Source organism: Ipomoea triloba, chromosome 12, assembly GCF_003576645.1.
Source record: "Ipomoea triloba cultivar NCNSP0323 chromosome 12, ASM357664v1".
In the NCBI taxonomy this organism is placed as follows: Eukaryota; Viridiplantae; Streptophyta; class Magnoliopsida; order Solanales; family Convolvulaceae; genus Ipomoea; species Ipomoea triloba.
The window spans coordinates 27,439,053-27,452,445 of record NC_044927.1 but is presented as its reverse complement, the minus strand read 5'-3'; the positions used below and the strand labels follow the sequence as shown (position 1 = coordinate 27,452,445).

Here is a 13,393-nt window from a genome sequence, read left to right as displayed (position 1 = left end):
ATTAAAAAAAATTTAAAAAAAAAAAAAAAAAAAAAAAAACTCCTATTCATATTCATCCAAGTTCCAACATTTTACTTACTAAAAATGATCACTTCAACAAATCAATAGTTACAACTACATCTCTATTTATTATAACTCTATTAAGTATATAATATATAAATAATAAATATACAGTTTAATTTCAACTTTTAATTATTGTTGAAAAAGCTATCACTTCACTTTTACTCCTACCTAATTGATAATTAGGGATAGACTGACTCAATCGCTTTAATTATTATTATTATTATTATTATTATCCTAAACCAAAACATTAGTTAATTTCCATAGTATAGTGATTAGAGTATGAGAAGGTGTGTGAAAATGGGCCACCACTAACCCTCCATCAATCAAGCTTTTTCCTCTTGAGCTTCATTTCGTTTTGCCCTTTGTCTCTTTCCAATACTTATAATAATTTCCTTTACGCCGTGAATGGCGGACTGTCAACCCCACCCCATCAGAATGATTTCCTGTCCTTCTCTCATGTGACAAATATTAACTAGTAAACTTTTCTTTTTTCTTTTTTGTTTAGATGGTAAAAGAAAATTTACCTATATTATATATGGATCGGAGTAAATTTTAATTATGTGTAATGATTTATAAATTACACAAGAAAAGTAAATCATATTAGTAAGATCATGAGCGGTAAATTTGTCTTAGATATATTAGCAAGAATTGAACTTTTAATTTTTTAGACCATTTTCAATCCGAATTTTGTTGTGAGTTTTTTATACGTTTTTTCTACTTGAATAAGAGAGGAGAGAGAAGGTTTTTTTTTTGGTGTATCCAGGATTTTCACTGTCGAACACAACCTAATTGTCTAATCACATCGCTGAATTGTAGGCACCTCTTTGGGTGGGACAGCTGCCGGGAGATTTCAGGTCGGACGAAATGGATTGTTTTGGCAACTTTGATCAAGGAAAAAAAAATAACAAATTGTAGCTCACATTGGCGTTTAAAAGAAGTTGTCAACTTTTTTTCCCCCTCTCCATCTCCTTCTATCTTCCCTTGGTGGCACTCAAAAATCCTACCTAAAACTCCAATTGTTGTTGTTACTATTAGGTACAAGTTAGTATTCCTACAACTCATTTGTAGTGTCTAATTTGATTAACACAATTTAATTTAAATTTATATTAATTCATTTACTGTCAATACAAACACTTATATATTATATATTAGATTCAATTTGTTTTAATTGTAGGATAAAGAAATTGAGTACACATATTTTGATTTGATATATATTCAGAAAGAGTGTAGTGACTAGTGAACATATAATATGATTGAGAGAATGTTTTAAAATATATTACAGACAGAAATGCAACTTGAGTGGAAAAAAAATTGTATTTGATCAACTCATATTGGATGAAAAGGTTAACAGCAGTTAAATAAACGCTAGAAGGAGGGCTTGAACCTCCGACCTTGTGGTTAACAGCCACACGCTCTAACCAACTGAGCTATTCCAGCTTTATGTTTGAATTTTCGACATTTTCTATATTTCTTCCTACTGCTGATCTTCTTATTGCTAAAAGGGTCAATTGTTCCAATATCTGTCAGATTTGCTTGAGCTCGGCAAATTATTATGTGGATCCGAGTTTAAAATTTCAAAATTTACATTTTAAAAGTTCATAATTTCAATACTAAAAATACACAATTTCAAATTCACAAATTCCATTCTTTTTTTTTTAAAAAAACAAAAAGAAATAGATGGTATAACAATTGCTTCAACTTAGTGAAACAATTCTGCATGCCTTAGTGAACTGTGTAGCAGCCCAAACTTGCTGCATGCCTTAGTTTTAATCACATTATCATTAGGTTTGCTAAACGATCTGCGAACTAGCTTCCCAATATCCTTGTCCGGGAGTCGTGTTTCTTTGTCAGATTGTATGGATTAGTGTAGAGCCAAGGACCTTGTGGTTCAGTGGCATCAAATCCCTCCCTTTATAAGGGAGGTGGTGGGTTCGAGCCTCAGTGGAGTCAATATTGACAGATACTACATTGTAATAGAGTAAATAGTATTCAAAAAAAATTGGATTAGTGTATGTACCCGTCTTGAATTTATTTTATTTTATTTTTTAAAAAAAGTAATCCATAGATACCCAATAGAGCTATCAAAATGGGCTCAGCCAATTTAAGCCCATTTAGCTCAAGTAAAAAATAATTTGGACTATTACATTTTAGGCCCGTTAAATTTTGGCTCCAAATGGATCAACACAATAGTTATACCATGGACATCACAATTTACATACTGATTGTTGTTCAAGTTGATCCATCTTCACACCTCTAAATTAGCCGATAACAATATTATATGTTACAAGGCACATCAAATTGATATAAAACTATAGCCAAAAAATGATATAAATAAGATTTTCTTAATAAAATTTCATGTAGCACTTGACAATCCCATCCATGGACCGGATATAAGGAAGCCCAATTATAACATTTGCTGGGCTTATCTTCCCTACCGGTTCTACTAAGTTTACTTGTGGCCTATTTTGACTAGCTCTATTAGGCCTACAAATTACTTGACTTCATTCTCATCCAATCATTATTGCATGGACCATGATCCTTAAATAAAAAGTACATTTTTAATAAATTAAAAGTATATTATTTTTGTACATAAAATATGTGTAAACATATAATATTGACTTAGTATAATGTGTACTACCAAATAAGTTTAAAGTGCACATGAATATAAACAAAAACGTAAATATACTAACTTTTCTGCAATACCGATATAGTCAAGGATACTAATAATCAATACTATCAATGCCAATATCAACTCTCCCAATAACATATACTATTAACAAGATGCTGAGTCCATTTTGAAGTGTGGCAAGTATATATAAACGAAACTAGAGGTTGATTCATAGTAGAGTCTATGAACCAATTAAAGTGGAAAAAACACGAAATTTTCAATTCGCTCAGATTGATCAGACCACCACAAAGATTCAGATTTCAGCCGACTCGTCTCATATGTTCTTGTCTCCACCTCCGCGGAACCGCCTGCTTAAAACTTTCACAAATGCTTGCCTGCAATTGATCATCGATAATATAAACATCAATAAATTTTTTATTTCGGAAAAAACTGCTTGAAACAACAAAGAGATCAGATAAATCTTCACATTCAAACGGAGAAAACTAATAAGGAAAAAGTGTCAAATAGGCCACTCAACTTATTGCTTTTGTGCAATTGGGCCATTGAACTTAAAAAGTGTGTAATTCAACCATTAAACAAGCAAAATTTGTGCAATTAGACCATTTTTACAAAAATTTTTTGGTAAAATCCAATTATATTACTAACATATATGTATTAAGAGTGGCATTTTCTTCTACCATACTAGTTGGGAGTCAATATTGAAATGTTTTTAACTCAAATTGAATTAAAAATTTTGTAGAAATGGTCAAATTGCACAAATTTTGTTTGTTTGATGGTTGAATTGACACACTTTTTAAGTTGAATGGCCCAATTGCACAAAAGCGATAAGTTGAGTGGCCTATTTGACACTTTTTCCAACTAATAATAAACTACTTTTACCGAGAATTAAACTTAAAGGTTTGATGTTATTAAGTTATTAATCCAATCAACTAGAATCAATAAAACTAATCGATATTGACTTACCAAAAGACTGGAACTGCTACGTGAGAAATTGAGGAAGCTGCTTCTTCTTCTAACCCTTGCGAACTTCTTCTTACCGTAAGAATTGGAGTCCGTTACGGAGTAGGAAAAGTCAAAGCTGCCCTTGCAAACCCTTGCATTCTCCTTGGAGCTTTCCCATGGAGGCGATGACGATCGCTCTTTGCTCTCTCTCCTTCGGAGCCTGACGAGGCCTTCCTCGAGGCTTCGGAACGACGAGAACGACGAGAGAGACGATCGGCCGACGTCCGGCCAGTCCAGCACAGTGGTAGGCGAGGGCGTGGTGGTCATTTTACCCGATTCATTGTTCAGCAACCTAGGAGGCAAGTCGAGGCTCCGGCACACCGTCTTCGAGTTCCGCAGCGGCGGCGGCGATGCTTCGGCGGAGGTTCTCGGCTTTCCCGGGGCTTCCTCCCATAAAAACGGTATAGAGACCGGCGCGTGGAGCGGCGGCGTGAGTGCGGCTAGCGGTACTCTAGGCTTGCTAATCGGAAACTTAGTCAGAGAGAGCTTTGGAGTAGACTTTGGCTCGTAATCCTCGTCGGAAAAAGCCATAATCGTCAAAACTCAAAACCCTACCTCATCGCCGATCAATTCCGCTACCTTTAAATGGAATTTGATTGATCAGAGAAGCGAAATGGACATGGGACTGAGAAGGTGCAAAACGCTCCTGGCGCTTCTTATTCACGAGCCAAGTAACGGTCCTAACGGATACCTTTGACGGGCGAGTAAAATAACAAAACTGCCCTCCTATTATACCGCGGGCCATACTTCGACAGCATGAATTAGTCAACGGAAAATAATAAAGTAAAATTTCATGACCCGATTATGATGTGAAAAGAACATAAATAGAAAGTGTGATCCAATGAAAACATGTCACATAGTAAACGAGTCACTAATGCACCTTCAATGTTGAAATATATGTCAGTTATGTTGAAAGTTTTTGGGCAAGTCCTTCAAGTAAAAATTAAATTTTACCAACAAATTTTTAGTTAGTCTTGTGATCAGTGTTGCAAAAAGTAAACTCCCACTTTCATATATATTGATTTACAGAAGATTCTATTAGAAAATAATTATGTTATATTTCTCTCAGCTCATAAAATTACCATGATGTGTCATTATTGATTTTTTTTAAAAAAAAAAATCTCAAGATCAACTAATTCAATGTTAGTTAATAAAAATAAATGTTTTTAATACAGTCTTATATATAATGTCACATTAAATAAAAGTTTAACAGAAAACATAGCATTTCTCATTACAAAAATACTCAAATGAAATTATACAATAATCTTTTTCTCATCTAAAAATTACTTGTGGTCACCCTTGACTAATCATTGTTTATATGACTTTAAAAAAAATTATACTCTATATCTATTAGCTACCATAGAATGTCTACAAAGCATACCATGATAATACCATGAGTAAAATACATATATTACTTGAAATATTATAATTATCAAGCTAAATGTCTAATTAATCCGGTTGGTTCTTTTGTATTACTTGACTCATAAAAATCAAGATTTCATAGCAATATTTAAATTATAACTAAAAATTTAACATAATAAAACGATGAATCCTATTCAAATATTCTAACAGTTAAAACAAATCAGTCACCTTGGTGGGTGGTGGTGCAGTGGCGTTGTTATTGTAAGATAATAAATATTGAAAAGGACTTGTAAATGAATTTCAAAATATTTATTTTAAATTTGAGATTTGATGGAGAGCCGGCAAATTTGTTAATAATTTAGCATTATTTCTCATTTAATATTTCTGTCTGCAAAATAATGAAACAAAAATGACACATTGTGTCCAGGTACAATTAAATTAGTCAATTAATAAAAAATAAGTTCATAAATTTTATTTTACTAGTAGTTGCAGGGTGTATGAGCGTTTAGAGGGATGTAAAAAAATAGTGAATGAATTGCAAATGTAATGATGTGAATATAGGACTCACTTTTAAAAGTGAGAAAGTATTGTAGGGATAAATTCAACCTAAGACAACTTTATTGATCCAATAAACTTGATAGGTGATATCATGGGCCTGCACGCATTTTCTTGTCTCAGAGGTCGAATGTCTGATCTTGAGGTCAAGCATTATTGTTGGAAGAAAATGTCACATCTTCCACCAATCTCCGCATTAGCAACCATCATGTGGCATGATTCACTTGATCATTTAGTAGCAAAATGCAACATCGATTTCATTAGCAACAAATCTTTAGCGTGCTACTCTTTACTTCGTCAGTATAAATAGAGGATTTCTTTCACATGTTACATGATTCTAATTTCACTTCATCTACATTATTACCAACTAAATAAGAGCATTCCAAGCTCATTTATAATAAGAAACGAACTATTATACTGGAATTATTAACTATTGACTTGTTTAAATAATACTTCTATTATACAATGTAACGACTTATCTTGACTCGACTACTTAATTCGTATAACGTTATTATTATTGGATTAATGTCGAGAATAAGTGGTAAATTTGTGAATATAAATTAAATTATAGGGTAGGTATATTAACACTGCCCCCACCTCCCATCTATTCTCATACCTAAATCAACTAAATTTGTTGATGTTTTGTCACATCTTTCTTTCTTTTTCCTTAATAGCTAATGCATTTATGTCTGTTCCACTCAACATTATTATCATGTAGATAACAATTGTTCGGCCACAACTCAACTGGTTAATTAATCTAAAATAGCTCAGATGAGTTATGAATTAAAGGCCTATAGGACAAAGATGGGAGGCATGAATTGGGGATATGTAGGTTAGTTGAGACACATTCTGTAATTTACCTCATCCACTAGTTTTTCGACAAAAGTAGTGAGAGACTCTTAAGTTTGGGTGCAAAGTTATTAGGTAGATAAGATTAGGAGCAACTAGCTAGAAGGAGAAAGATGATCAAAAGTCCAAATAAACCATGTGAAGAGCACTGTGCATTTGATCTATGGAGCCTCCACCATGGCCATGGGTCATATATGCATTTAATGCACTTCAATTTTCTCTTGCTATGGTCCATGCCTATTTAATTCAAATTCATTTTCTTCAAAAAAAAAAAAATTTAATTCCAATTCAATATGCTTCACAAGAAAACATATTATTGGTACTTCTAATAGAATGTATTCTCACCATGTAACTTTATTGATTAGTCAAAAGAGAAAACCAAAAGAAAAAAAAAAGATTAATGGAGAAATGACAATTTTGTGTTTATTAACAGAAAAAATACTTATTTTTTCGAAGAATGAAAAAACGAGAAAATATTTTTATTTGTACATTTTTCTAATTTGAAAACAAAGAATGGGGAATAGGAAATTAAAAATGGAAATAAAAATAACCAAATTAAGGTTTAGAATAGATCATAGGTGGATTTGATCTCTAATGTTAGGGTTTCGTTAAAAATTTTACGAATCAAATCCATCACGTCACCAAAAAAAGATTAAATATACACCACGGTCACAACTTAAAGATTAAAAACGTCATTTGTTTTTTGGCATACGCTCGTACTATAAAAACTACTTTGAATTTGGCGCTAAAGTTTAACTCTTACTATGAGGAAGACTTGATTCAGAACCCTTTAACATAACACAACTCCCTTACAAGAGTTGATTTTTCGAAATTATAATTGTATTAGTTGTTTATTTTGATGAGTTGAACGTTATCATAAAACATAACACAGGCATATCTGTGTTGGTTGACTATAAAATATGTTTGGAACATAATCCATATCCTTAAAAGATCACCAACACATGCCTGTCTGGGGCTAAATGCTAAAAATCTAACACCAAAACCAATCACATCCCATATTAAAACTAAGTCATCTTTAGCTTGTACTATGTTGTCAACAATAGGATTTTGATTCTTTCTTTAGTGGTACATCAACAACAGAACTTGATGCTACACTACTACCCTACATCTAGAGTCCCACACTAGTCAAATACTACCTTAGGCATCAACCCTTTTGGATGTTTGTCATTAGCAAATAATATAACAATGAAGATTCTACTTAAGTCAGGTAAATAACATCATAATTGAATTGGTTTTCTGGTTTGCCCGTGTTATAATATAAGATTAGGCCAATTTCACTCAACTGAGATGTAAACAACAACCAGGTGAACACAAAGTAGACCGAACAAGTTCTGATATCATGTTACGGAGTATAATCTAAGATTGGGCCAAGGTCACTCAACTAGGAGACTGAATCCAATTAGTTAGATAGTCTAATCCATCATGACGTTATAAACCTATATGTTTCTCGCTTATTTTTCGATGTGAGATTCATAATAGCCTGAATTGCTAATCTGTACTTAAGTAGTCATGTCTGTAACAGTACTAGTTTGGTGTCCAAATCAAGAATTTCATATGAACACTGTGAAAAGAGATTCCTATTGCAGGTGGTAAAATCACTATACAAAAATTACAGATATATATATATCTTAGATAGCTCTGCAGAAGGTGCACCAAAAGCTTGCAGAAAGAAAGGGTAAAAAGGTTGGTTGTTTACTTGTTTTGTTTTCTAGTTGGGGAGATTTTTTGATTTTCTATCGTGTCATGCCATCACAAGCAAGTGTCCCTTCGAGATCTCCGATGATTCGTGCTATCCTAACTTCAAGGCCTCTCTGAACTTCTTTGAAGAGAGTTTTGATGTTATCTGCAAACCTCTTCATGTCGAAGCAGTCGGGCCTGTCAACCTCTTGTAAGGCTCCAACTAATCCCGAAGCAACTTTTGTCTGAACTTCGATCAGTTTCTGTCCTGTTGCCACTATGTATCTCTGCAGCTGAAATGTTTCCTCGAGGAAGTGTTCCAGCATCTTGATCTGGTCCTTTGTTCTTGCAATGCTGATTCGTTCAGAGGCTTTGTCGAGATTGTTTTCATGCTAAAAACCGAAAACAAAGAAATGGATTACAATCATGAACAAATTACAAATGGATGAACGAAAAAGAAACTTTTTTTTTTTGGAATTGGAGCTTACCATTCGCTTGCAAAGATCATCGATCTTTCCCTGAAGAGACTCATATCGAGCAACCTGCTTATTCAGTACAGACATCAGTGCATAGAATCCTTGCATAGTGAAGTGTGCATTGTCATTGCTTTCGCTATTTTCACAGCGTTCTTGCTTCCCTGTCAAGCGCTCGAGCACAAGAAATTGCTGTTTCAGCATCTTGATCTTGCACGAGACACCAAGAGCTTGAAGATTCACCTTCCACGCAGGGCTAATCTTAGTTGCAGCATTGTCTACTGAAGTTGATGTTTCAGCACCCCGAGCACTGTCTGTGCTGAAATCTTCCTCTCCCGTTGAACTTGGCTGCAAGGCCACCGAGGCGCCCTCTTCCTGAATCTCCTTTACGGGATATTTTAGTGTCAATATGATGTCCTTGGGAGGATTAACTGCTGTACCTTTCTCATCTCTCGTAATTTCACCCTCCTCACAGATTTCCTCGGTGCCCTTCTTGATTCCTTGCTCTTTCTCCCCCGGTTTTCTCTTTATAATCTTAACTTTGGACCAAATTGTATCCTGATCTTGGGGCTTCTGACAATCTGGGACATCCTTTGATTCACTCAGCCGCTCGTTTAAGGAATTTAATTCTGCTTCCCGGTTCAAGAGCACTGCTTCCAACCTCATGTTCTCTTGTCTCAGTAGCGACAGGTCTTGATCCATAGCTTCAAAATGGGTCCGAAGCCTCTTCGACTCCACTTCCATGCTAAGTAGGCGCCAACGAAAAGCTTCTAACTTCTCATCCTTGAGTCTCAACTGTTCTGCAAAAGCTTCAATTTCTAGGTGATGCCTCTGCTCAAATGCAATCCTGTATTTCTCAACCTCGGATCGAACCCAATTCTCCAAGTGCTCAATATCAGCTACAGATACTGCAGACAAGATTTTAAGGCATCGTCAATATCTTAAACCATAACGAAGAAGGAAAATCCAAAAATCATAGAATCCACAACTTTTTTAGCAGATCATAATAGATACAAGGGAAATGAACTTATATGAATTTTAACAATTAGAATGAGATATGGTGGCAGTCTTACTTTCATTGTCATTGGTCAAATAGTTGTCAGTTAGAGGAGAAACGAGTTCGGGATCTTTCCTACATGCAGATTGTTCGTACTCGAGAAGATAATCTATCTTCTTTAATCTGTTCTTTCCAGAATTGGATGGCATAATCTCGTTTGGGAGCAGCCCCTTACCATTGGGAATCACGTCTAGCTTAGAATTTCCGTGTTTAGACAACAGATTTCTTAACGAAAGCCTTTCGTGCCTCGACTCAGAAAGGAGTTTCCATCTTTCTGTCTCTAGCTCAGCCTGCTTTCTCTTGGATTTAGATAGCTTCACTTCCTGCAGAAGCATTTGTTTCTCTGCAGTGTCCAATTTGGACTTTCGAAGCATGGCGGATAAGATCTGATCTTTCTGTTCCAAGTCCTTTCGCACCTTAATGAGGTCCATAGATAGCTTCTGCATCATCAACACCGACTGCTCCTTTTGCTGCAATACTGAATCGAACTCCTCCTTAGCTGCCTCGGCTTGCCTAGCAGCACGACCCATCTCGGCTTCGAGCTGGCGCTGGCTTGACACGAGCTCGATGAAAGCGGTCTTGTGCTTTGTAATCTCACTGGCATGCTTTTGAGCTTCAACCTTTGCAGCATTTCTCAGCTCTTCTGCAACATTTTCGGCCTTCCTCAATTCTTCCTCGAGCTCCTTGCATTTCTGTCCCGCTTCCTCGATCATCTTATCTTTCGACTGCAAAGCAGCCTCGTTTTCCCTCAACTTATCGTCCAATTCAGAAACCGTTTTGTCCTTCTTCACCCCGAGAACTCTCAGCTCGTGCATCAGACCGCCAATATGCTGCCTGAGTTTCTTCCTCTCATTAAACCAGCACTGCTCCTGAGCTGCATAAATCCCAACAACCTTCGCATTCGCCTTTGCATCCTCACTTCGTCGTCTCTTCAGCTCTTCAATCTCTCCCCGCGCATTCTCGAGCTCAAACGTTAGATCAGACATCCTAGTATTAGCCTCTTCCTTTTGAATCCTCCAAACAAGCAACCCTAACAACTGGGCACTTCCTTGAAGCATTTTATTCCTGATCTCTGACCAATTCTCATCACATGATTCATCAGAATCTGGCAAAACCCTCAGTGCAAAGAATGCACAAGAAACCCCAAAGAAAATTGGGCCAAAATTTTCCTTCCCTTCTACAGACATAACCAAGCAAGAACCTGAACATGAATCCCCCTTGTCACCCATTACACTGTAACATGAATTTCCCCTAACAAACTAAAAAGAGGAACAAGAGATTAGAACTAAATCAGAACATTGTATCCTATAAATCAAGAACTAAAATCAATCAAAAACATAGTACAATAACAAAAGATTCACAAGAAATATTGGTATTAGAGATGCCACAGAAAGACCCAAATCAAGAAATGGACTCAATGAAGGTTTACTGTTCTTGAGACAATGTGAAATTAAGCAGAAAGAAGAAGGTGAAAGTGCATAAACTTACAAGATCAGAGTGGTTAAAGGCTAAAGGCCCCTTTGAGCAGAAAATCCCAGAGAGCAGAGACTACTGGGACCTAATTATAAAAGCAAAAAAGACCAAAACTTTGAACATTCTGAGCCTGGCACAGCAGCTAAAACTGCAGAAAACTGGCACAGCAGCTTGTTTTGTATGAGTTATTGTCAAAACATAATAACCCAGCAGAGAACGCCAAAAGCATGACTTTACAAGAGCAAGACTGCAAAATTAGTTAAAGAAGAGATGGTACCATGGGAAAGCAGTAGGAAAAAGTGAGGCTAATTGTTCCCTGGTTTTCAGAAGCTGATGACCCATGAAACCCCACTCTTGCAGGCCTTTTGTCCTTCAACTCACACCCCACTTTCCCCTTATTTTCTTCTTCCGTTATGGCTCTGAATGTGAGGGAGCATTGGTGCTAGATTCCTGGTGGTGGGTTTGTCACCATTATTATTGATTTATTGCCCAGAAAAATCATATCCCAGGTCAAAAATCAAAATATAAAAAAAGAAAAATGGAGTTATAAATATTACATCTCTATCAACCTTGCAGTCAGTCCACCGCAAAATATTGTATCTTCGCCAGGGTGGCCTTGCTGTAATTTGGTGGGTGCCCAGAATCCTTCACTGCTCCTTTAAGCTATAATCATTTCCCCTTTTTTCATCTCTTCATTATATTACCATTTACCAAGCAATCATTCTGTCATAGTTTCATATACTAACATTCAATGTTGCAAATATTGGGCCTAAACACCGATTAATCAATATTGGCCAGCTAGGGGATCAATTAAGCTACCTAGAACGCCGATTAGTTATTCCAGCTAGGCGACTAACTAAGCTGCCTAGGAGGCCGATTAGTTATTGTTAATAACCCTGCGTCTAGTCGTCTAACAATTTTTTCAACCATGCTAATATTAGATTTAAACTGAATCTAGATTAGATTTACAATAGTGAGGATTTTCAACCATGCTAATATTAAATTTAAACTGAATCTATATTAGATTTACAATACTGAGGATAATCAATAAAGCAATTCTGCGTTCGAACATGTCACCTCCCATTTCGGAGAGTCACAATTATACCGTTTGACCATAAAGTCTTGACAATTGTTTTTTTATCTTATTTTTACAAGGAACTTTTTAGTCTCAAGTATTCAATAACTCGTTTAAGAAAAATCAAACTACATATCAAATACTGTGATTTGATCATTACATCTTGTCCTACCTATTCTAAACAATTTTCATAAAAATAGTTTGAGTGGGCAATTTTGATTGAATGTGTCACCTACCCTAAATAATTTAAGAAAATTTTGTCCTCGTACGTCCAATATGCACCACATGAAGCTTACTACAACTATATAAGCAAGCAAGGGCCAACAAGCAGCAGTATCATCAACTTGTCACTGTACATTTGATCCCACTACATACAATTTCATCACCCATAATTGAGGCCAAGGGATATATACCTATGTCCCAAGGTCGTGGTCTAGTAGATAAACAGTCTGACTCTCTTTCACTAGTAAGGTGAGGGTTTAAACTTCACCTTAGAAATATATATGAAGATTGATTTACCTTTTTAGAGTGGGTTCATGTACTGCTCTGATCTCTTATATTAGCATGGTGGGAATTCGAACCACATATTAGACATATGGCGATCGATTTATATTACCTCTTCATGGACCTATGGGGTTCGAGATATAGTATCAATTTATCTCTTCATAGGCCTATGGCGGGTTCATGGACTGTTCTCTTACATTAGCATGTCGGGAACTTAAACCACGCTGTAAACATACATGGATCGATTTATCTTTTTATGGACTTATGGATAAATTCACGAAGTTTGGGATATAGTCTAGAGAAACTGAAAACGTGGGCCTACTAACAGCTGCGCACTCTAGTGCTTACCCTCATAGTGGGTCAACATTAACTTCCATAGCTCAAAATAGCCATGGCCACCTAAGCTTTTGTTCAGAGGAATGAAAGTGATGTCACATGCAGAATGAGGTTCATGAAATGATGATGAAATTGGAGTGTCCTGTGTGTTTGAAATGGTCCAGGTGGGTGTTAGCTGAAGCTGAGGAATCACAATTCACAAGTCATGTCTTTATGAGATTTGACAGTGTAATTCCTAGCTTGTAAAGTGGGATGGTGAGATTTTGAGATGGAATATGGGGGGATTGAGGACCACTTTCAATGTAGCTAGCTGGTCA

The 13,393-nt window shown here is 35.9% G+C and overlaps 2 protein-coding genes and 1 non-coding gene across 5 annotated transcripts; all 3 read right to left on the bottom strand.

Annotated features, from left to right (window-relative positions):
* Positions 1-1,426: 1,426 nt before the first annotated feature.
* TRNAN-GUU lies at positions 1,427-1,500 on the bottom strand. The gene has a single exon. It is a non-coding gene; the product is annotated as a tRNA-Asn (tRNA).
* Positions 1,501-2,728: 1,228 nt separating this feature from the next.
* LOC115999896 (uncharacterized protein At4g00950) lies at positions 2,729-4,332 on the bottom strand. Its single transcript, XM_031239841.1, has 2 exons — positions 3,656-4,332; positions 2,729-3,066 (listed from the first exon to the last, which is right to left on the bottom strand). Exons 1-2 carry the CDS (start codon positions 4,223-4,225, stop codon positions 2,992-2,994), a joined length of 645 nt encoding a protein of 214 aa, XP_031095701.1. The 5' UTR covers positions 4,226-4,332; the 3' UTR covers positions 2,729-2,991.
* Positions 4,333-8,009: 3,677 nt separating this feature from the next.
* Positions 8,010-11,818, bottom strand: LOC115999828 (myosin-13). 3 transcript variants are annotated; one of them, XM_031239754.1, is made up of 5 exons: positions 11,719-11,818; positions 11,177-11,611; positions 9,705-10,947; positions 8,647-9,539; positions 8,010-8,550 (listed from the first exon to the last, which is right to left on the bottom strand). In XM_031239754.1, the coding sequence occupies exons 3-5, from the start codon at positions 10,915-10,917 to the stop codon at positions 8,215-8,217; spliced, it is 2,442 nt and encodes an 813-aa protein (XP_031095614.1). In that variant the 5' UTR covers positions 10,918-10,947; positions 11,177-11,611; positions 11,719-11,818; the 3' UTR covers positions 8,010-8,214. The 3 variants fall into 3 exon arrangements, with proteins under 3 accessions (XP_031095614.1, XP_031095616.1, XP_031095617.1); XM_031239756.1 differs by lacking the exon at positions 11,719-11,818 and having other exon boundaries at positions 11,177-11,319; positions 11,439-11,662; XM_031239757.1 differs by lacking the exon at positions 11,719-11,818 and having other exon boundaries at positions 11,177-11,246; positions 11,439-11,662.
* Between the last annotated feature and the right edge of the window lie 1,575 nt (positions 11,819-13,393).

What these genes read in the sequence shown, in the direction of transcription:
- LOC115999896 (XM_031239841.1), bottom strand. Translation starts at nt 4,225, where the DNA reads ATGGCTTTTTCCGACGAGGATTACGAGCCAAAGTCTACTCCAAAGCTC. An exon ending in GTAGCAGTTCCAGTCTTTTG is followed by an intron (nt 3,067 to 3,655) that starts GTAAGTCAATAT and finishes GATCAATTGCAG; the next exon opens with GCAAGCATTTGTGAAAGTTT.
- LOC115999828 (XM_031239754.1), bottom strand. Translation starts at nt 10,917, where the DNA reads ATGGGTGACAAGGGGGATTCATGTTCAGGTTCTTGCTTGGTTATGTCT. An exon ending in TTTGACCAATGACAATGAAA is followed by an intron (nt 9,540 to 9,704) that starts GTAAGACTGCCA and finishes TCTTGTCTGCAG; the next exon opens with TATCTGTAGCTGATATTGAG. An exon ending in ATGATCTTTGCAAGCGAATG is followed by an intron (nt 8,551 to 8,646) that starts GTAAGCTCCAAT and finishes TTCGGTTTTTAG; the next exon opens with CATGAAAACAATCTCGACAA.